General features: G+C 35.9%; 1 protein-coding gene across 3 annotated transcripts in view; it reads right to left on the bottom strand.

Annotated features, from left to right (window-relative positions):
* The window catches only part of LOC150089885 (WD repeat-containing protein 89), a 150237-nt gene that overhangs the window by 83190 nt on the left and 41708 nt on the right, over nucleotides 1-25339 (bottom strand). For all 3 annotated transcript variants that reach the window (XM_090368884.1, XM_090368885.1, XM_090368886.1), the window contains exons 3-5: nucleotides 18390-18481; nucleotides 7724-7808; nucleotides 5678-5727 (exon numbers count right to left, since the gene is read on the bottom strand). In XM_090368884.1, the coding sequence (XP_090225010.1) occupies nucleotides 5678-5727; nucleotides 7724-7808; nucleotides 18390-18481 (227 nt within the window). The remainder of the gene's footprint in view (nucleotides 1-5677; nucleotides 5728-7723; nucleotides 7809-18389; nucleotides 18482-25339) is intronic.

Raw genomic sequence — 25339 nt, 5'->3', positions numbered from 1 at the left:
TGATGACTTGGTTATTAAAGGAAATAGCAGAGCTGAACATGTTCCAATTTGCCTCAGAGAATTTTCATTTTATGTGATTGTCTGTATGCAAGGTCCTATTTGTTGCAATAAATTGGACCTTACACAGACAATTGCATAAAATGGAATATAATCAGGTAATAGTCACTGTTCAATGGGTTATCTAAAACTATCCACTGAATGACTGGGAGGGAACATATTGAAAGATCTATATGCGGTAGATGTTCCTGTGGGAAAGCGGACATAAGTGTCAGCACCAGTGTTTAATAAAGTGTCTGCTTGTCAAGGACTGTTTCAACAGGTTTTCTTTGTGTATCCACCTAGGGCAGGGGTTCTTAACCTTTTGCTTTAAGAAGATTTTGCAGCTTACAATACAATGCGAGCACCAGATGTTAAAATATAAATTTTTTTGCTTAAAGATTAAAAATGCATTTTTTTATTAATAATTAAGCCATATTACGCATACAAGAATTATATTCTCATTTAAAATTTTTGAGGCTAATATTTATTACCTTGTCAGTGTGAACTTTGAAGAGATGATGACAAACCTTTGAAATTAATTTCTCCATTATGAAGTAATAAACACAAATTTTCTTCCAATGTTGATGTCAACAATCTTGTCCTTTTTTTGTTTTTCATTAATGAAAAAACACTTTCGCACGTGTATATTGATCCAAACATAGAATGTACTTTGAATGCTTCTCTTTGTTATAAAGGAAATTTTTTTGCAGTCTGAAGAACCCAGAATTTTAAAATAGTTTTGTGTTGGAAAAGACATTTCAGAGCTAAAGACGACTGCACATCAACAAGTTCTAACTCAGCAGCTGCTACTTCAATTTGATTGAAAATTTATTTCAAGTTAGTGATTTCAAAATTTCTGTAATTTATTGTTAATTCAAATTTTGGGAGGTGCTCTTTCAAGTATTCAAATCTTCCTTGGAATTGGTCACTAAGGTCTTTGATTACATTCATTAAAAATGATGGTCACTCCCAGCAGTTTTCTCCAGGACATTTTTAAGAGTAGGAAAATGAAGCAAATTTACTTTTAAAACTTGATTCTGAAACACTTGAAGTTTTTTTTACTCAAATGCAATAATCTCCTTGTATAAAACTACCACAAATTTATCGTTTCCCTGTAGCCTCAAATTTAACTCATTTAAACGGCTGAAGATGTCAACCATGAATGAAAGTGTAATCTTAAAATCTTCAGTAAAAATTTCATTAAAAAGGTTTTCTTTATTGCTTTTACTTCAAACACCTCCCAAATTCTGGAGAGTGCCTTTCCAAGACTGAGCCAACGAATCTCTGCATGGGTAATAAGATCAGAATATGGTGCTTGAAGATCTTCCAAAAATATTTTTAGAAGTCGCTTATTTAGTGATTTAGCAATAAAATGGTTGATGACTTTAATAATGATTTCAAGACATCCTATAATTTCTTTTTGATCTCTCATTTGTGAACATAAGACCTCAATATCAATCAAAGTGATAATGCGCAAAATTAGGTATCCTTTCATCTCTATTAAGATAAGCAATAAGGCTTTTGTTTTTACCTATCATGGAAAGCATACCATCAGCATCAATTGATACAAGTTTACTCAGATCAATTTTGTGCACTGTGAGGAATTTCATAAGTGCATCATATACACCTTTTTCAGTTGTATGACTAGTAAGCAGCAAAATAGCCAAAAGATCTTCTTCACAGCTGTCATCATGTTGAATCAAATGAACAAAGCACATGAGCTGTGATATGCCCGAAACATCGGTCAACTCATCAAGTGCCAGTGAAAAAAATACATAACTTTCAATTCTACCTAATAATTCACTGAATATTGCATCTGCCATTTTATGAACTCAATTTAAAACTATCATTTATCATTACTCAAAGGAACATTTTTGGCAGAGCTAATTAAGGTAGCTTTGTTTTTCTGGGAAGATGCTAGCAAGCACTTCTAATGATGACACTACACAATTTTTTATTATTTCACCACTAGTGTAAGGCAATGAATTCTTTGCAATTATATTTGATAAATTAAATGAACCTTCATTCGCTAACACTTCACTACTATTAGCTTGACTTAAATTTAAAATATTTATGTCTTTCAAGTTTATTTTTTTTTCTTTTTGCAGTTAAGCTTTTCTAATATCACTAAATTTGAGAAAAACGTCATTAAAATTCCTATGGCATGTTTGGTAATGTCTTTCACAATTCAACTTCTGACTATCAGAAGTTGAATTGTGCCAAAAACGTCTGCCATAATAAGCAAATTACATCAGTTCCACTACTATTATCTATTACCAAATCATATTCCCAAGAGGAGTGAAATGCATACTTTTTAATTTTTTGTTTCTTTGCATTTGAAAAATGTTTGTTCTAAATTATCGACTGCAAAGGTAGTGTTAATGCACCTTTTTTTTCTCATCATGTTCTTTTTTTAAAAACTTATCCATTTTGAAAGGGTTTAGTAGCTTTAGCTAAATCTGTTAAAAGAAAATACATTTAAGCATTTGCACACAAAATCAAAACATTTCTTACTATAACACTTTCATCACCTTTAAAGTCAGAACTATACAAATATGGTACCTACTGCAGCAGCACAACTGAAAATCACATGAGGCAGTATCCTCGGTCTATAGTGACACTAGGGCAACAATGTTCATACTCTCAAAGTATTTTGCAAAATTTTTTCTTACTAAATAAATGTCAAATTAACAATATTTTTGCCACTTTAACGGTAAAAAAATGTTACAGTTAAAGTGGCAAACTTTGACCATTTTTGAGATTAAAACATTGCAAAGTATATAATTTTCCTCCAATCACTAACAAAAGAAACAATTTTCTAGCGAAGATTGGCATGGAGGTTTGTAGAATATCGCAGAAAGTTAAGAAATAGAAAGCACCTTTTTTAAATACAAAGATTTATACTGTACATAAATTTTTTAGTTTAAGTGAAGGAGCTCATGAGAACCCATTTTAGGACTGGTCACGAGCAAAATTTATTTTTTAAAGAGCACAAGGGTGCTCATGAGCACCAGGTTAAGAACCTCTGATCTAGGGAGATCCCCACATAGGGTGGTGTCCACTGAAATCCCCCAGTAGACAGAGAGGAGAGGCAGAGGCTGAATAATAAGATCCTCCAGCTCTTTCAAAGTGAATTCTTTGTTTAGGGAAAGGTAGATACAGACTATGGTTAGCATAAAACTCAAAACAACATGTAACACTACAGCCTGTAATTTTGTCTGCAGTGGGATGTGTTTGGCAAGAACCATGCTGTTGACAAGATGGCTAATACCTCCTCTTGTTGAGTTGATGTTTTTGTCCTGTTGATATATAATAGTTTTTAATTACTGGGGTCACCTGATACAGATCTTTACTAGATAGTAATATTTGATTAGATCATAAATATCACAAATGTTGCTGCACAAGCCTCTACAGTTCTTCCACTGTATAAGGTTCTGCATTATTTGGTTTTATTTGGTACTGATCTAGTTTCACTTTGTTCTTTTTTGTAAAGATAGTGTCCAATATCCATGTCATCTTCAGCATGTAGATCTAAGGGTGGCTCACCTTGAAGGGTACTTGCATCGATATTCATATTTGCCAAGCACAGCTAGTCTCTTAGTTGGGGGCTGATCCTTTCAATTTTACATTTTCTGGCAGAATATCAGAAGCAGTTGGTGGGATTGTTAGTAGAGTGCTGCTAGCACAATTCATTTTATGTTGCTCTGTATGTGGCTGTTGTGAAGATGAGAGCCCGGATCGAGACCAATCAGAAAATGACATGGGTGACAGCTATTTGCATTGCTATAGACTAGCATTTCTCAGTTGTTGCAGCATAAGTGAGTTTTGGGATGTTGAGCATAACTTGCTTCCTGAAAGGAAACCATTTGGTCAACCTTGTCTTTTTGAACCTTTTTTCCTACCTTCTAGATTTGCAGGCTAGTGAGTAGGCTGGATGCTGGCCTTTACAATTTAGGCATTGCAGCATTTCTAAAGTGCTGTCTATTTGGCTTTAAAGCCACAGTTTGAACACACAGTCCCCTCACAACTCATTGTTTGAGAATGTCCAAAATTTTGACATTTGTAGCATCTGATTGGATTGAGTATATAGGACCATACATGGCAAATGAGGCATCTGCCTTTGACACATAATGGTAAGGCTGGCATACTAAATGTAAGAATAATGTGTCCAGTAGGAAAAAGTTCACCTCTTTTTTAATCATTATTCATTTTACTTGAATGAATTTTTGTTATTTTAATTCCTGAATTTCTTGTCATTACACCACTCATCAGGTCTCACTGAAATTGCCCCTTTGGAACTATTTAATGTAGAATAAAAGATACCGGTAGAGGTATTCCACCAAAAGTTGGCATTTTCAGTAGAGCCTGAGAATGCCGATAGTTATCTGTTTTATTGAAACAAATCTCCAGGTTGGAGTCTTTTCACTATTTTCAGTGAACCATGTTTCCTAAACATTTCTGAATTGAAAACAGTGAAAGGGTATTAATAGGTTTGGACAAAATAGAGTGTAATAAGAAGGAATATTAAATATACCAGCTGATACTCATTTCTGCATAGTCTCTTGGATTGAGATGAGTCATGGTCTGTTTCATTTGGGTCACAGTAAGATGAGCTTCTAGGCTCAAGTGCAGGCTAGTTATAATCCATGACTGCTCCTTTCAGCCTTGGAGGATGACTTTTCCTCCAGGTTACTGGTCCTACCCCATGGAGGCAGGAGCTGTGACAAAGTGTGACTAAGTGATCAGAAGGGAAGTGCATTGCTAACAGTTAGCAATAACATTGCAAGTGGAGAAAGTTTTGAAAAGCTAGTACTTGCACTAGAAAGGCACTAATAAATTGCACTAGGAGAATCGCTTGGCACTTGGGGCAAGAATAAGTGGTTATATCTAAAGCTATACGAGTTGCAGATGGTACAATTTGCTGTACCATCTGCAGCTTCTCAAAGATCATCAGGCACTCTGTGTGGACATGTTTACTAACATGGCAGAAAATAAGAGCATCTTAAATGTTTTGTGTTTAGTAATGAGTGCACGTTCCACATCATAGGCAAGGTGAACACAAAAGCGAGAATACGGGATAGCGAAAAACCCAGCATGGTTTTAAATGAGACCACCAGACCCGAATACTATATTTCAAATATGGTCTCATCATTATTTTAAAAAGAGGGATAATAGTGAAATTATAGTAACCTTATAATACTGTGATAAATCTGACTAAAAAATGAATAGCAAATGCTTAGAAAACGGTACTCACCTTGTATAAATCTGCAATAAAAATTTGCTATCAGAGAGAAGTAATAAATCTGCAATAAAAATCATTTACGTCTTTTAACCTCTTTATGACAACCAAGGATTGGAGATCTGCATTTCTACTTCCTTGCGCTCATTTTAAAATCTGTTTAAAATATTTTCACCCCATTAGTTCTTTTTAATGCTTCTTACAACCTAAATTTAACCACCATCTATCAAAAAAATTTTTATTGCAGATTTATACAAGGTGAGTACCGTTTTCTAAGCATTTGCTATTCATTTTTAAAGAAGGATGATAATATCCTTCTCTCTGATAGCAAAAATGCAATTCATGTGCAACATGTTAAGGCAATATTTGAAAATTTTATAAAGTTCATAAACAGCATACCTTGCAGTACTTGTGAAGACTCACCAGAATTTACACGGATATCCCACAATCTGAAATAAAACAATTTGTTTGGTCTATTATTGCCATTTATGAAAATTTATATATGATATAGAGCAGAGTTTCCCAAACTAGGGTCCGTGGACCAGTTCCACGGATGTATCAAGGTATCAAGTGATATGTGTTTATTTTCTTAAAAAATATACTGATAGAATCACAACGAACTTTGTCATAGAATATTACTTATCTTCGATAAGATTCGTGTATATAATTGTAAACATATTTCAAATTATTCGTTCTATGTATAGCAAATTGTTGATAAATACACCGATGAGCCAAAACATTATGACCAGTGAGTCGTTAAGCAAATCGAAGCAACTTCAGTTGAACTATGGCACGTGCACGGGTTGGGACACAGTATATAAAAAAAACCTGATACTGAGCTGTTAATCAGTCTTATTCTTGTTCTTCAGATGGGAAAGGCAGCAGATTTAAGCAAGTTTGACAGAGGCCAAATTATAATGGCCACACGACTGGGTCAGAGCATATCTGGAACACGGCTGGCGGGATGCTCATTGTCAACCATGGTTAGTATCTACAGAAAGTGGTACAAGGAGGAAAAACCCACAAACTGCCGGCGAGGTGTTGGACGACCACAGCTCATCGATGCTCGAGGTGAATGAAGACTGTCTCGGATGGTATGTGGCAAAAGAAGGGCGGCTGTGGCGCAACTGGCCAGTAATTGGAATGCTGGTGACAGGCATAATGTGTCATAACATACAGTACATTTAACCCTGCCGAAAATGGGGTTGCGTAGCTGAAGGCCACTCTGAGTGCCCATGCTAACCATGGTTCACCGGCGACAGCGCCTACAATGGGCATGCGAGCATCGAAACTGGACCTCGAGTGATTGGAATAAGGTCGTCTGGTCCGATGAATCACATTTCCTGTTGCACCATGTGGACAGCCGGGTATGTGTGCGTCGTTTACCTGGGGAAGTGATGGTGCCTGGATACACCATGGGACAAAAACAAGCCGGTGGTGGCGGTGTCAAGCTTTGGGTGGTATTCTGCTGGGATACCCTGGGTTCAATCATCCATGAGCCGGGCACTCTGAAATCTACCACCTACCTAAACATCATTGCTGACCAGGTACACCCTTTCATGGCAAATGGTCTTTCCCTCTAGCAGTGCCATCTTTCAGCAGGATAATGCACCATGCCACACCGCCTGGATTGTTTGAGACTGGTTCGCGGAACACAAGGAAGACTTCCAGGTATTGCCCTAGCCTCCAAATTCCCCAGACATCAAATCCCATCGAGAATCTGTGGTTTGTGTGGAACAGCAACTCCGATCTGCGGAGTCTCAACCATGGACCTTACAGGAGTTAAAGGATCTTCTGGTTATGTGTTGGTACCAGATACTATGAGACACATTTAGAAATCGTGTAGCACCCATGCCTCGCCAGGTACAAGCTGTTCTGGCTGCACGTGGAGGACCAACATCATATTAGGTAGGTGGTCAATATTTTGGCTCATCAGTAAAGTTATTATTATGTACTGTATCTGTATAAAAATAAGAATAAAGTTGTTTCACACTTTAAACTTTGAATTTTCTTTTCAGAAAACCCAGTGTTCATACTGGGTTTTCTTTTTTGAAGGGGTCCGCAAACCTTTTTTGATTTTTGAAGGGATCCATAAATCTCAGTAGTTTGGGAACCACTGATATAGAGAAAAACCAAAACAATTAATATTATTATTAATTTCATATCTATGTTATCCATTAATATGACTTATAGAACAAAATATATCTGCAATACAACAGCATTTCTTAAAAAAATGAGAAGTGCTATTTATTTTAGTCAACACTTTGGCAAACCACAGCAGAAGCCTTGCAAATACAAGATCAATGTCACTGTGAAAAGACTTTCCTCAGCGTATGGTATAAAAAAGTGAAACTTCTGCTATTGATAATTTTGCAGGTCATTACTTTTACAAATATATGAGATCATATTAATAAAAATAAAATACAAACAATAACACAGGCTTACCGTATAGTACCATCTGCAGACGATGATAACAAATAATGTGGATTAACTTTGCAAAACCTAAGACTTGTAATAGTGTTCTGATGGCCTGCAGAAAGAGAGAGAGAGAGAGAGAGACAGGAGATAATCATACTAGTTAACATAAACATTTAGATAGAAAAAACTGAATTATTCACAAGAAATTAATCTGTAATTTTAAACCTTTCACAAATGAGTTTCACTAACATACATGGTGTTTCAAAAATGATGGTCAATAATTTAAAGGTGAAAAGTACAAACTAAAATAAGCAAAAAATCCCAATGAAAATCAGGCCGCAAATGAACCTAATACATTTTTAATTTTTGGTTTCAACACCACAGGATTTTACAGATGTTACAAAAGGTGTTCAAAATGCTGTCCTTGCATCCGTACGCAGCTTGTAGTCTTCTCTGCATTGAATTGCGAATCCTCTCGAGCATTCCTGTCATTTCTCGAGTCATTTCTGATTTGCTGAAAGGCTCCTTCAACCCAACGCTGCAATTCCTCAACTGTGTTAATGTCAAAAGTATACACCAAGAGCTTTTTATATGATCCCAGATACAAAAAAATCCATGGGATTTAAGTCTGGTGATCTGGGAGGCCACATTACAGGCCCACCTCTACCCATCCACTGTTGACCGTACCACCTTCTAGTTAGATACCGAGTCACAACTTGAGCAAAATGTGCACCATCGTGCATAAACCACATGTTCTGGCATTGCTGAAGTGGAACATTATCATCAAGGAGGTCTGGAAGCACATTCTGCAGGAACTGAAGGTAAAGCTCTTCTGTTAGCCTGTTTGGCAGAAAGTGTGGTCCATTTAGATGGTCTCCTAGTAGTCCTGCCCAGACATTCAATGAGAAACATTGCTGATGTTGTGACTTGTGAATTGCATTAGGATTTTTGTTGGACCAAACATGAGTTATGAAAATTAAAAATACCATCACGAGTAAACCCAGCTTCGTCAGTGAACAAAATGTTGTTTAAAAATTGGGGATTCAGGACACACTGTTGTTGCAGCCACTGGCAGAAGTTCACTCTTGGAGGGTAGTCTGTATTGCTGAGACCTTGTACACGCTAGATATGGTAGGGGTACAGTAACTGGCGATGTAAAATTTGCCACACACTGCTATGACTCAGTACACACTCTTGCAGAGCAATTCTTCTTGTCGAAATTCCTGGATTTTTTTCTATTCTTTCTAACACCCTTTCCTTAACATCAGGTGTTATGTTTCTGGGCCTACTTGCTCATACTCCACGTGTGAAGTGCCCATGTTCTCTAAGGCATTTATGTACCCTGATGACTAAGTGCCTGTTGGGCTGCCTTCAGCAGGGAAATGCTTCTTGGTACAAATGTGCAGCCTCAAGCTCACTCCCGTTAGCTTTACCATACATGAAGTGTATGTCCGGATACTCTTCGTTGCTGTAACCTCTTTCCATGTTAATTATCCTTTGACAAGTACTAGTATGCCTGCTACATCTCAGAGCATTGAGAGAGGGGAAAGGGAGAGAATGAGCATAACCTAAGCTAAACAAACAAGTCAGTGGTGGATCCCAACTCTGTACAGTTCACCTTGTCAGTGGTGGATCCTAACTAGAAATGTGCAATATCTCGAAAACGATTCACTCAAGGGCCCACATTTACTAGGCTTTTTTTCCATATTGTAGTCTGTACAGTTCACCTTTAAATTATTTACCATCACTTTTGAAACACCCTGTATATGTAATAAGGGTAAAAAGTTTCTAATAATGGTGGTCTCTCTAGACAGTTTCTAATTGAAATTTTGCAGTTTTGAAAAATGAAAATTTTGTGAATAAATGCTTTTAAATATATGTTCTTATTTTAATTGATTGTCTACTATTAGAGGGAAATTATTGTCAAACATTAAGTCAATTTTTTATTAATCATAAAAAAATTTGTTAAAAACAAACAGAACCTCATTGTTGTGTTTTTTTTTTTTTGATGCAATAATATTCTCTATACATTATTTATTAGTAAATTAATAAGAGGAGTTTACCTCAATATAGTACGTGGAACACTTCCGTATGATACCCTCCAGAAATTAAAACGGAAAAAACGAAAAAATCGACAACTTACCGGTACATTAAAGTAAAATATAAATAATTAAAGTAAAATATAAATTTAACACAATTCAAAACAATTAAAATTCAAATTAACGCAATTAAAAGAATCTAACGAAAATATTCAAAACGATTTTCCTTCCTGAAGCTGACAATGCTTTTCGACCGACTGTCGTGATCACAGGAATGAAAATTACTGAATCCGGCTAAACCTGCACCTTAAATAGTGATTATGTGTCTTCGCGCATGCGCGTAAAGGTCCACGCATCGGAGATCAAATATGGCCGCCGAACATTAACAGAATTCTCGTGTAATTTAATTTCAACGGTTTCTGCAATTAATAGTCGCGTATAATTACGTTGAACGTTAAGTATTTTGGCCTCGTTAAATAAAAAAGTATGTTTTTCGTTAATGGCATGAAAGGCTAATTCTGACGCTGCTGAACGAGAAGCACGAACTGAGGCTTCGTGTTGATTTACACGGATATTAAGAGAAAACCGCGTCGAACCCTGATAAGACGAGTCGCAATCACCGCAAGAAATGTTGTATACTAGATCATTAATTTGTGTTGCGAACGCCGAAAGAACCGAGCGATTGTTCAGTATAGTGTGTAACTTCCGTATAGGCCTAGCTATAATTTTAAATTCGGTATCTTTAAAGAATCTGTTAAGCTGTTTGTGCCACTGTTCAACATATGGGACAGAAATAAAGTATTTTTTGATATTACTATTGTTGATTGGTGCAGTATTTTGTATCTTATCCTTAGCTTGTACCCTAATTCGATTTATTGTGTTAATGGGATAACCCCTGTTCAAGAATCTGCTAGTTAATATTTGTATTTCTGAGTCTAAAGCAGAATCCGTCGTTGAATATTTATAGGCATTTAGAAATTGATTAAAGATAATCGATCTTTTGTAGGTGAACGGGTGGTAGCTATTATAATGTAGAAGCATGCCGGTGTTTGTGGGTTTTCGATAGATGCTAAATTGTATTTTGTTCGAGTCCCGGGTAAGCGTGAAATTTAGAAAGTTTAATGACTTAGTATCCGTATCTTCCCTTTCCAATGTAAATTTGAGTCTAGAATGAATATTATTGAACGAATGTAAAATGTCTTGGATAGTACTACTATCGGTAATAACTAGAACATCGTCTAAATACCTCCCATAGTATGTGATACGGGGACGAAAAGGTGTCAAATGTATCTGCTCAATCGTTGAGAGATAGATCTCTGACATTAAGCCACTCAGGCTCAAACCCATTGGTAATCCAAAATTTCATGCCATTAACGAAAAACATACTTTTTTATTTAACGAGGCCAAAATACTTAACGTTCAACGTAATTATACGCGACTATTAATTGCAGAAACCGTTGAAATTAAATTACACGAGAATTCTGTTAATGTTCGGCGGCCATATTTGATCTCCGATGCGTGGACCTTTACGCGCATGCGCGAAGACACATAATCACTATTTAAGGTGCAGGTTTAGCCGGATTCGGTAATTTTCATTCCTGTGATCACGACAGTCGGTCGAAAAGCATTGTCAGCTTCAGGAAGGAAAATCGTTTTGAATATTTTCGTTAGATTCTTTTAATTGCGTTAATTTGAATTTTAATTGTTTTGAATTGTGTTAAATTGATTATTTATATTTTACTTTAATGTACCGGTAAGTTGTCGATTTTTTCGTTTTTTCCGTTTTAATTTCTGGAGGGTATCATACGGAAGTGTTCCACGTACTATATTGAGGTAAACTCCTCTTATTAATTTACTAATATTATTATCAACGTAGAACATATTGAGTATTTCAGCTCTGATTCATACTATATACATTATTTATGTAACACGATTCAATTTTATCAACTTTCGGGACTGAATTCCAGAGAATTTCTTCAATTTTGGCTTTTTTAACATTACCATTTGTGGTAAGCCCCACAAATTGGATATGTGGAGCTTACCAGATGCAATGTTTTTATTTTATCTGACTGTCTAATAATAGAGGGAATTATTGTGAAAAATTAAGTCAATTTTTTTATTAATCACAAAAAAATTGTTGAAAAACAAACAGAACCTCATTGTTACTTTTTTTTCAATAATTTAGATAACTTTTCCTCGTATACTTGCAAGGCTACTTTCGTGATATCATAAATTACAAATGGTCTACAATTAGTTGGAAACACATAAAACATGGCAGCATGAACAGGAAAATTTAAGACAATTCATATAGGTCACACTGTTTTAAGAAACATTCAACATACTTCAAAGGGCTAATATCCCAAGTGCATACAATGGTTATAAAACAAATAATTAAATTTTACAATACTTTTAGATTATGTCATAAAGGGGTTCATGTACTAGAACAGGGGTGGGCAACCTTTATGAATGGTGGGCCAAATAAAATGTGCATGAGGTACACGTGGACAATTTTTTTTTTTTTTTTTTTTAAATTTCCACAATTTTTAGGATTAAAAGTGTATAATGAAAAAACAGTTTTATGATATTTATTGTAATATTTATACATACACATACATAATTTTATTAATAAGAAAAACGAAATACAAATTCGAGATAAAATTACAAAAATACAATTACAGTAACAAAATACAATTCCAGTAACAAAAACTGCAATATTTTATTTTTATAATATTTAATGAGAGATTTGATATTGTTTATTTTTATCAGTGAATCGATATTTGTCCTAGCAATGCGAAGCGTATTTTGAAATTTTGCATCAGAAATTCCATTAATTCAAATATATATATTTATATATATTTTGAAAACAACCACAGACCGGATTACGCACATTTGCAGGCTGGAGGTTGCTCACTCCTGTACTACAGCAATCAATTTTACATGTCTAACTAACAGGATTTAAATTCTAAACAACCCTAGGTTCAAAACTGGAATACCAAAGATGAGAGTTTTAAACCTAGAGTTGTTTAGAATTTGCACTGGTATAATTAAGGTCAGGAAGCATCAGTATAACCATGTCTGTGAGTTGCATGTATTCTATGGTCAGTTTGCAGAATAAAAAACCAGAATTTCTGTAAAACACACAAGGTCAAGGTGTGTTTGTTTCAATTGCGGCTTCCACAGTTTCCCGTATATGCTGCAGTAGCATCTGGAAAGGCAAAAGGTCAAGGCCGGCAAGTGTACGTATGTAAGTGTGTTATGTTCAGTGCCAGCACCTGGTGACTTTGCAGCCAGGGTGCAGGGGACATCTGGTACCCTGCACCCAGACTCCTAACCTTGGCCACGAGGAGGCATGCCAAGGATTGCTTTTTAACTGAACTCTTACTAAAACACACACCCCTCAATTCAAGGATGACTAACTTGACTATATTGTGAAAAAGTCCACAAGTTCCTCAGTCAACTGGAAGTATTTCACAACTCTGCCAGTGAAAGGAATTGAACCTAGGCATTTTGTGTGTGTGTGTGTGTGTGTGTGTGTGTGTGTGTGTGTGTGTGTGTGTGTGTGTGTGTGTGTGTGTGTGTGTGTGAGAGAGAGAGAGAGAGAGAGAGAGAGAGAGAAAAAATGGCTGCATGACGTGTTTATGAACATGCAGCGAAGATTTTTTTTTTTGTTTCTAGCAGGTAGTACTGTGAAAGAAAGATGATAAAAGCTATTGTTTATTTAGAGGTGATATAAAAAGGCACACAAAGAAAATGAACAATCTGTCTGAATTCCAAAAAGCTCAAATTGCTGGTGCACGTTTAGCAGGGTCATTGGTGACAAACTACTGATTTGTTTAAAGTATCCAGAGCAATTATATTAAAAGTGATGTATACATTAAGTAAGGAAAAACCAAGTCTGATAGGATGGATTGTGGCAGAAAATCAAAGTTGACAAACAGTTTGCCAAATGCTGAAAAAAGATTATAGCCCAAAAACATAAAACTACTGGTGGTACAGAACTTAGTGTGAGTCTCAGAAATTCAGTTTCTAGCAAAAAAGTTTGGCAAGAACTTCATAAAACTGAAATTTATGGCAGAGCCACTTCTGCTAAGCCATTCATTACTGATGATAATGATAGCAAGAGGATACAGCGGTGGGCGTAAGGAACACAAAAACTAGGCACTTGATGAATGGAAACCTGATATTTTCACATGAATCATCATTCGTGCTTTTTCCAACACCAGGGAGAGTTTATGTTTGGCAAATGCCAAAGGAAGTGCATTGTGCCTTCTTCTGACTGTCTTGTGCCAAACATCAAATATGGAGGAGGATCAACAACAGTTTGAACCTGTCATCACTGAGAAAAGGCAAATTACTGCCATTGATTAACTCAATATTTTGAGTGACCAGGTTCATACCATGGGGAGTAAAAATTGTTTTCCACACAAAGGCACTGTTTCAAGATGATAAAGCTTGAATACACACAGCCAAATGTGTCCAATCTAGGTTTGAGGAGCATGAAACTGAGCCTAAGCATCTCCAATGGCTTGCACAGTCAACAGACTTAAACATTATTGAGCCACTGTAGGTATATTTGGAGAGGAGAGTGAAAAGCAGATTTCCTCCACCTTCATCACTCATTCTTCTATGAAGAATGGTCTAATATTTCTCTATAGATAGTTGAAAAGCAAAGGGTGGCCCAACACCATACTAGTGCATATCTGTAATCTTGTGATAAGTGTTTCCATTATTCTGTCCACCCCTTGTATAACTACTATATAAAATAGTATAACACTACGTACTATATAACTACTATCAAGGGCAAAGAGAAAGCATCTGCTTTGGCAAAAGTGACTGTAAAGCTATTAGACAGTTTTTAAATACTTTTCAAATACTGATATTGTTAACAACTGCAAATGCTAAATGGGAAGCGTCCCATTTGAACAATATCTCTTAACTGGTATAAGAAGCTATCAAGCTTCTTATAACAATTAAAATAAATTGTTACTCATAGTAAAGTGCTGTGGTCCTTGCTGTTTTCAACATTTATTAACAATACTGAAGAAGGCATATCAAATTTAATAGTTAAGTTTGTTTATGATACAAAGGTGATTAATGACAAATCTGTTCAACTGGGTAGCAATAATACCACAATAACCTACTTATTTCATTGTACCACCCATGGTAATGGAGAGCTTAAAAGACCTAGGGGAACTGAACCGTCTGATATGAAGTTCTTTGAGTGGTGCAGACAGGCTGCTAATATAGCTCACAGTTCTGTCAGTGACATACAGGAAGTTTCTCAGTAGGAACAGGATTATCCCATTGTATAATGCAATGGTTAGACAGCATCTTTAATACCACAGACAGGTTTAGAAGCCTCATATGAGAAGGATGTAGAATCTGTTGGAATAGGTGCAGAGGAGAGCATCAAGATTGGTAAGGGACACAAAAGGTTCACTTACTAAAAAAGACTTCAGTTTTGTAAATTGCAAGATCTGGAAACTAGGCATATGTGGGGAGACCTGTTTAAGTGTTTAAAGCTTTAAATGGACTGAGTAAACTAAATGCTGATGACATTTCTGCTCTATCTAGGATAACACAGACAAAATTTTGTAAATTTAAATTGGGAAAGGATGATAGATTAGCAAAAATTTGCTTTCAACCACATAGCAATTGATTGCTGGAAAAAACTTCCATTTGGTGTTGTTGAAGTTGTGGATAGTTTGAATAAATTTAAAAAGTAGGATGCTGTATAAGCTTGCTTCCTTGCATCACTTTGTTGCTACTAATATTAATGCACGATTCTCCTCTTGTCAATGGCCATTCTAACATGTCTCTGCTGACAATGTTTTTTGGAATTTTAAGAACAATAACTGAATTGTAGCCTGATAATTAAGTTTCCTTCTTTGCACACTTCCTTTACATATTAGTTCAGCCTACAAACCCTTTAAAGATGCACACAGCCTAGATGTTCTTATTAATTCGAGACCCATGGCCTAAGGTGTTATACTGAATGAGACAAGATTTTGATGGAAAAGTTGACTAAACAGATGCTGGCAAGCCCCACATATTATCCTAACAATCACAAGAATAAAAATGCCAGTACTTTGAATTAAGAATTTTTAACTTCAAACTCATTTAAATTGAATAAACAACACACGTATGCTTATATCATGAAATAATGGAATGTAGAAGGTATATCACATCAGATTGCCATCAATTATAGATTAAACATTACATCAGTCTATAATCTAATTACTACTGTAAGAGTGTAATTAGTAACATATAGGTACTCAGTGTTTTAAAACTTTAGTATAAAAGTAATAGGCTGGACATTAGGCCAAAAGAACCTATAAAGACTAAGACAGCCTGTGTTGGATTACTTTGTTATATCCTAAAAATAAACATATAATTAGCAATAAAATAAAAAATATAAAATAAAATAAAATAATGATTATGTGGCTAATTATTGATAACTGGATACACTGAATGGCACTTTTTCGAGGGCTAACACCATTCAATATATCCCATCATCTGTTTCTGATTATCTGCCTATTTAACTAGGTCCAAATAATAAACATTAAGGCAATCTGTACGTAAATTTAAATTTAACAGCAAACAGGCAAGATAATAGCTAGCCTGACAGAGAGCTTTGTAACAAATAATACTCAAAATAATACAGAAAATGAGTGCCAACCATAATTTTTTCACTTGAGCTGTGGTGTTTTTCATTTAAATTTATACATGTTCACAAGAAAGCTTTTTCTTTTAATTAATTAATTATTTGTTTCAAACCTATCTGTTGGGCTAGCTGTTATCTTGCCTGTTTGCTGTTAAATTTAAATATAGATTGCCTTGCTAAGTATTTATGAGGTATATTGAATGGTGTTAGCCCTCGAAAAAGTGCCATTCAACGTCCAATTATCAATAATTAGCCACATAATCATTATTTTATTTTATTGCTAATTATATGTTTTTTTTTTTTAAGGTATAACAAAGTAATCCAGCACAGGCTATCTTAGTCTTTATAGGTTCTTTTGGCTTAATGGCCAGTACTTTTATGCTGAAGTTTTAACACACTTTGAGTACCTATATGGTACTAACTACACTCTTACAGTAGTAATTAATTATATATATATATATATATATATATATATATAAATAGTTATATTAGTGATAAAAGGAAAGCAAGAAATAAAGAAAAGCAAGAAAGTTAAAAGACAAGAACTAATATTTATGGGTTAATGCAGTTGCAAGCAATCATGCAATACACCCACAATGTCTATAGAATATCATTAGAAAAAGTAAATCAATCCAATAATAAGAATACCATCAAGGACTTAAGAAAACGCAAAAAAAAAAAAATTATTATTATCGCTTTTTACCGACAATCTAGATGACTTCAACTGGGGCCAACCACCCAGAATGAAGGCAAAAAACGACAAGAAGTTCTCTGTTTCTGTGATGATCAATATATGCTAAGTAGATTAAATCTAAACCAAATATAAACCAGTATAGGCCGAATATAAATCGAATGAAGATAATTAATTAAGAAAAATTTTGAAATATTAGAATCAAAGGTAAGAAATATAAGTAAAATATAAATGTAAGCATATATTAATCATCGTTGACCCGACAGAGAACGTAATTTAAGGATTAAAACAAGATTAAATATATAATACATACTACATTTGACCGTATCTAGGACATAATGTAATAGTCGTCAAAATAATATGTGGTGCCCCCTATGTGATGGATACGGTAAAAATAAATAAATAATTAATTAAATTAAATTAACGCAAAGAGAAACATGCAGATAGTAAGAAGAAAAACTAAAGGAGTAGGAAAAATAGAGCTACAACTTATATCTTGTAATGCCTTTAAGCTGTCCTACACTCTTTATTTTTATTTCTCCGAAATTATTAGGGCAATCCAAGGACGTAGGAGAAACTATTTCTTATCTATACCACTATTTTTCGCCTTTGTGGAGTTCAGGTTCTATTTTTCCTACTCCTTTAGTTTTTCTTCTTACTATCTGCATGTTTCTCTTTGCGTTAATTTAATTTAATTAATTATTTATTTATTTTTACCGTATCCATCACATAGGGGGCACCACATATTATTTTGACGACTATTACATTATGTCCTAGATACGGTCAAATGTAGTATGTATTATATATTTAATCTTGTTTTAATCCTTAAATTACGTTCTCTGTCGGGTCAACGATGATTAATATATGCTTACATTTATATTTTACTTATATTTCTTACCTTTGATTCTAATATTTCAAAATTTTTCTTAATTAATTATCTTCATTCGATTTATTTATATTCGATTTATATTCGGCCTATACTGGTTTATATTTGGTTTAGATTTAATTTACTTAGCATATATTGATCATCACAGAAACAGAGAACTTCTTGTCGTTTTTTGCCTTCATTCTGGGTGGTTGGCCCCAGTTGAAGTCATCTAGATTGTCGGTAAAAAGCGATAATAATAATTTTTTTTTTTTTTTTTTTTTGCGTTTTCTTAAGTCCTTGATGGTATTCTTATTATTGGATTGATTTACTTTTTCTAATGATATTCTATATATATATATATATAAACAACACTATTATTAAAAGCAAGTGCCAATTTTATAAAATCATTTCAACAGACAAAAGATTATTACCTTTAAGAGATGCTACCCCCTGTAGTGTTTCTCCAGAAATCAATTGCACAGTAAAATCGGACAGTGATGCAGCAACAAGAAAATCTATATTTCTGAAAAGCAATTTTAAAGTAAGATTTAATGATGCAATCCTTCTATGCCATTATGAAAGAATACTAGACATATAGCAACTTTTGTTACAATTCCCAGTTTCAAAAGTGGTAAACAGACTATAGTGTCTTGCAACTTTATATCACAACTTCAAGAGGAGATTCTTGAGGTTATTCTAAGTAAAAAATGTTCTATCAACATGTTTACAATTCTCAACAGTTACTGAGCTATGGCTATTTGAAATGTAGCTTGATTAAGGAGTCTGGTATTTGAAAAAATATTTTTATTAAGAAAAAGATTACATTACATTGTACAGTTTATGTATTTTAATCTACTATAATTTTTCAAAATGTCCACCATCATCTCGGATGCACAGCCTAGCCTGTTTGACTACGGAATATGTAATATTATGAAGTACTGCTGCATCATTACGAGATTTGAGGGATCAAAAATTTGTTTAAGTTCATATACCATATTTTTCATGTGATCCTACTACGTGGAATTTAAGTGTTTGAAGTCAGATGAATATGGTGGCCAATCTACCAGTGAAGGAACCATTCATTCAGATATGTGATTTCCTATTGAAAGATTGTTGTTTGGTTTTTAGGAGCATTAGCAACTAAGGCCATATTGCTCTGGGGATATGTGGTGGTCATTCCCTGACCTTTCTGCATCCTGTATTTGGTGGTCATGGGCTCGAACCCCGGTCTAATCAAGAAGCTTGTGCTATGCACTGCTGCTCCTACCCAACTGGCTACGGAGGTGCCTATTGAAAGGTGGGAATGCTCCAACATGCTAGTAGCATATCTGTAATTGCATAAGCAGAGGAATGTTGTCTAGGAAGGCTGTAGTTCATTATGTAAAAATCTGACATTACTGTCACCTGTCAGACACTGTGGGAACACATAAGGTCGAAGCAGCTGGTCACCTAGGCCACCACAAATTTAACAGAAAAATGCCATTAACATTTTCCAGTGAAGAATATGCAAACAGGCATTTTGTTTACAGGTTCTGCAATGGTAAGGCCAATGCTGCTTTGAGGAATGTTGACAATTTCTCAATGAAGAATCCTAGGTTTACAAGTGTTTATTAATGTTCAATACAACAAGATATGGCATGGAGGGAAACATTAGCATTAGTAAAGGCACATGATGCAAGATTTGGTTTTTAGGAGCATTAGCAACTAAGGCCATATTGCTCCGGGAATATGCGGTGGTCATTCCCCAACCTTTCCACATCCTCCATATTTGGTGGTGATGAGCTCGAACGCCGGTCTAATCAAAAAGCGTGTGCTACGCACTGCTGCTGCTCCTTCCCACCTGGCTACGGAGGCGCCATATATGATGCAAGAAAGCAAGCTTTTATAGCATCAGTCAAAAAAAAAAACCCCTTCGCATTTCACCCATCCACTCGCTCCAAATTTTGACAGCTTAAATAGATTCTGCCTTGAATCTATTTAAGCTGTCAACTTCTACAATGACAGATGGAAGTTTGTTCCAGCAATCAACCACCTGCTGGCTAAAGGCAAACTTCCACACACCTATCCTACAATTGCCTTTCCTCAATTTGAATTTATGCCCTCTCAGGTGATTATTCTGAGCAAGAGAAAAAATCCCATCAGCATTGAGCATGCTCAAACCATTCAAGGCTTTATATGCCTCAATCAGATCACTTCACAGGTGCTTAGTCTCCAGACACTAATTTGCAAAACTTAAGCTTTCTTCATAAGAGCAACCCTTTGTTCCATTCACTAATCTTGTTTCCCTTCTCTGTACTCGTTCCAGCAGCTCTACATCCTTCTTAAAATGAGGCCTCCAGACCTGTATACAGTACTCAAGGTGTGGCCTGACCATTGCCTTATACAAGGGGGATAATCACCTTATCCCTGCTAAAAAAATTCCTATATAACTGAAGTGAGATCATGCAGTCCTTGAGTTAGTACTCAAATAATTTCCACCCACCTGTGTTTTGCACACAACAGTCTAGAGAACATCAAATAATGAAGGGCTGTACCTGTACCACATCCCAGTTTGCACTGCTATTTGCTCGCTGACAAGACCACTTACTCACAATTGGGTCAATACCAGAAACTCCCATTTGTGCTTGGAAATCTGCAAGGAACAGTGCTAAGTAACTTCCAAATTTGTTTTTCTGTAAATTTTGACAAATTATAGGTTAAAATACACAAACTGTAAAATATATCTATTTTCCAATTTGTTCGATATTACGTTTTTTTTTTTTCCGATTCCAAATCGAGCTACATTTCAAATATTAACAGGTTAGCAAACAATGAGAATCAGACCCATGTTGTTAAAAGAATTTTCACTCAAAATAATCTCATGAAATTATGAAATGAACTTGTAGGACATTCTGTATAATGACAATACAGGTATATTACATCATCTTACAGTATATCGTCTTAAATAAATGTTTTCCATACTAAATTTTTTTTTTCATTCTCAAAGGCCATTGTTATGCATAGGTACTTAATAATGATTTTATATTATTATACACAATACCGCTAATAAAAACGTAGTACAGGAAATATTTTAAAATAAAAATTCAGAACTATTATTTGATTTCAGAGAATATAGGCTTAGTGGTTCAAAAAAGGTTGGGAACTGCAGCTCTAGAACAGTGCTACTCAAAGTGTGGTCTTGCAAACTGTTTGTTACTGGTTCACAATGAATTGGGAATTGGTCGCAGATGTTACCAGTCCACAAGATTTGTATTTTACAATACTACAGCAGGCCCCCGTTATAATGCGGTTCGCTTTATGCTGATTCGCTATAACGCTGTTCTTATATTATAACCCGTATCTGACTATAACGCTGTCACAAATCAGTATAACACTCTTTTACAGATTGCACTTTTAGCATATTCAACGAAATCGTTTCATTTGATGGAGTCGATAGCTTGAAAATGAATAGCAAAACGGCATTAAAACGTTTCCCACGCCGACTTGAGAAATTTTCCCACGTTCAGTGAAATTTTCTTGCATGCTAATTTAATTACAGTACAGTGACTTTTTACGTAGTTCCGAGATCAACATTTTAATAAATTATCAAGTATATTGCTTGTAATATTTGCGTTATATGCATTTATCTGAAGTCTAGACATCGTGTGTAATGGACAGTTTACTTGAACATTGTATCGTAATTAATGTAACCAATGCAGTTACATTTTGGGAGTTAATAATGGCCGATAAGAATGAAAAAGCAACGTCTGGGCACAGTACGAAGATTATAAATGTAAGATAAAGACTGAATTTGAAAATTAAATTAGATGTTTTGAAGCGAATCGATTCCGGTCAACGATAAGCGGATGTGTGCCATAATTTAGGACTTGCAAGTTTAACTGTAAGAACAATTATAAAAAAATAAAGAATTAATTTTAGCAGCGGGAAAGATAGCTGTTCCACTGCAAGCAACTAGGGCTAGCCGACTATTAGGATTGAATTTTTTTTTTAGGAGCATTAGCAACTAAGGCCATATTGCTCCGGGATATGCAGTGGTCATTCCCTGACCTTTCCACATCCTCCGTATTTGGTGGTGATGGGCTCAAACCCTGGTCTAATCAAGAAGCGTGTGCTATGCACTGCTGCTCCTTCCCACCTGGCTACGGGGGCGCCTCAGGATTGAAATGGAAATGGAAAGACTTTTAACTAATTTTATTGAAGATAATATCTAATGCAGAATTCAGTTAAGTTAAATGTTATAAAAGAGAGAGAGAGAGATTAGCCAATATGATGATCTGAAGAAAACTCCCCTAAAAAAAAAAAAAATGTGGAACCATTTAAAACTGGTAAGGACTGGTTGAATAGATTTAAAATCCAGGGAGAAGCCTCAAGTGCAGATGAAGGAGCCGAAACTTTCAAAAGAGATTGTTGTTGTTATTTGGTTTTTAGGAGCATTAGTAACTAAGGCCATATTGCTCCAGGGATATGCAGTGGTCATTCCCTGGCCTTTCTGCATCCTCCATATTTGGTGGCTCACAGGCTCAAACCCCGGTCTAATCAAGAAGCAGCTGTGTTATGCACTGCTGCTCCTGCCCACCTGGCTAGGGAGGTGTCTTTCAAAAGAGAACTTGTTAAAATTGTTGAATAGGGATATTATGTTACACTTCTCAACAAGTTTTTAACATAGATGAAGCAGGACTTTTGTGGAAACGAATGACTAAAAGAAGTTTCATACTGAAAGAAGAAAAAAACATGCCAGGTTTCCAAGCGGCGAAGGATTGGTTGACTTTATTGTTGGGTGGTAACGCTGCAGGGGATTTAAAATTAATACCCCTTTTAGTTTATTTGGAAGAGGGCCAAAGTTCAACCCAAAATCGACACATTTTTCATGATTAAATTCATCAATTAAAATCAATTTAGATCAATTAAATTCATGATTTTAATTGGAATTTTAAGTTTAGTTTTGATACGTAAGTAGTTACCACATAATTATATATGTATGTAATGCAGAATATTTTATATGTACAAATATTTGAATATTAAATATTTTGACCGACATTTGCGCATCTTTTCACTACCGTTTACTATTGATTAGGAAATATCCTATGGCACTGACCGCAACTCACAAATACATATGTTACCTTATGGGAATGCGGCGCTCGCTTAGCGTGGATTCACTTAGCGCTCTGTTTTTCCGTAACGAATTATCAGCGTTAAGCGGGGGTCACCTGTACCCGTCCGTGACAGACTGGAAATAAAAGAAACTGGTCCTTCACTACAGATAGTTTGACAAGCACTGCTCTAGAGTATGATGGTGGAATGAGGTAACCAGTAATTTGAGCCATATCAGTTTCTCTCAGTATTTTTACGTCTACCTGGTCATTTATTGTGTTTAGTGTCAGCTTTGGATTTCTGTTGCTTCAGCATGAATTGACAAAACTTGGGAATATTAATTCTGGAGCAATAGAATGAACACACTTCTGCTCATGACGTAGAGCTATCATTCCCCTTATACATTCTGTTGGCTCTTATTACGTGCACATTTGTATATGTCTGAAATGAATTCCAGACTAACTGCTAATTATTTTTACAGACAAAAATATTTTGACTATTTCATAGTTGCACACGCAATTTTTTTTTTTACAATGAGAGTGTTCCATTACTTTTCATAAGAAAATAGTGCATTGACACATAGGAATAAAACAAATTCATTAAACAACTCAGTTCTCATAATCAGGCTTGCCTCAATTACAATGACAAAAGCCCTTTTTGCTTTTACAAAAAAAAAAAAAAAAAAAAGTTAGGACTTAGGACTAGATACTCATTTTGCCTGCCATTTGCACACTGAAAAATGAGAGAATGGATTAATGGATTATGAAAAATCCCTTGCATTTGAGGTATATATACAGGGTGATTCACTACCAGTGCGACAAACTTGCAGGAGGTGTAGGGGGCACAAAGACGAATCGGAATCACATAGCATTGCAGGGTCCGAAATGCCTTCGTCATGCGGTAGAGGACGTTGAATGGGAGGTCACGTGAACAGCGATCCCGCTGGAAGTCAGCATTTGCGAACAGGTTTCCGAGGCAGTAGGATGGACAAGTATTCAAACGTTGAACTGCCCGACATGCACCTCGCGTATGGAGCTGCGGACTGTAATGGGCGCGCCGCTCTGCGCTTGTACCAGGAACGTTTCCCACACAGGCGTGCTCCTCATCATACGATTTTCGCATGTGAGCACAGACGGTTACGTGATTTTTTTTTTTTTTTTTTTTTGGTAGTTGTTGGCGCATAGACTTCTGTGGCCATAATGCACCTCCCAAGGTTTTTGCAGTACTTTGATCCAAGCCCGAGGCGGGAATCGAACCCGCGACCTTTGGGTTGCCAGGCAGGCACTTTGCCTACCCGGCTAGCCCGGTCGGCCCCGGTTACGTGAGACTGGTTGTTTCACGAGAGGTACCATGAATCGAGAGCGAACGACGAGGATGCCAGACAATGAGGAGAATGTCCTATGTTTTGCAGAAGGCAATCCGAGTATGAGTACTCGAGCGCTAGACCAATGATTGAGTATTTCCCAATCCACTGTATGGAGGATACTGTCAACAAACCAAATAAGTTCATACCATCTGCAACGCGTCCAATCATTGGAGCCTGCAGATTATCCACTCCGGAGGACTTTTGCTACTTGGTTTCTTCAACAGAAACGGTTCGCAAATGCTGACTTCCAGCAGGATCGCTGTTCACACGACCTCCCGTTCAACGTCCTCTACCGCATGACGAAGGCATTTCGGACCCTGCAATGCTATGTGATTCCGATTCTTTGTGCCCCCTACACTTCCTGCAAGTTTGTCGCACTGGTAGTGAATCACTCTGTATATGCAGAATAAAGATAGGTAGCACACATCAGATTGCTATTTTTGCATATGCAATATTACAGGATACTGCACAAAGAACAAAGCTGCAACAGAATATCCAAATCTGCTACCAGCTATTTGTTCTGTTCCTCACAGCAGAGGTGTACCAATACCAGCTAAAGCTTAGAACTTTGGTACTTCCAACACTGACTCTGGATTTTTCTCCTAATGAATTTTAAAACGTAATGGAGAAGTTAAGCCACGCCAAAGAAGACAACAGTTCACGCAAGCTGAGTGAATGATTTGGTACAGGACTTGGATTTACCAAAGAATTTAGCACAACTCTTAGGCTCCACTTTGAGCGAAAAAGAATCAGCTGGTGCTTGGTACCTCAATTACTTGGTATAGATACAGAGAAAAAGAATTCATTCCTTTCTACTGCAAGACAGGATCTCTTATTCTGTAGCAATGCAAATGGTTCTATAAATGGATGTTATGGATTTAAATGGTGTTACATATGATCCCTTAGAATGGATTGTACGTAACA

This window comes from Mastigoproctus giganteus, chromosome 2 (assembly GCF_048544385.1).
Source record: "Mastigoproctus giganteus isolate SK-2022 chromosome 2, ASM4854438v1, whole genome shotgun sequence".
Taxonomy (NCBI): domain Eukaryota; kingdom Metazoa; phylum Arthropoda; class Arachnida; order Uropygi; family Thelyphonidae; genus Mastigoproctus; species Mastigoproctus giganteus.
The sequence above is the reverse complement of the archived record's forward strand: the minus strand, read 5'-3'. Positions and strand labels throughout refer to the sequence as shown.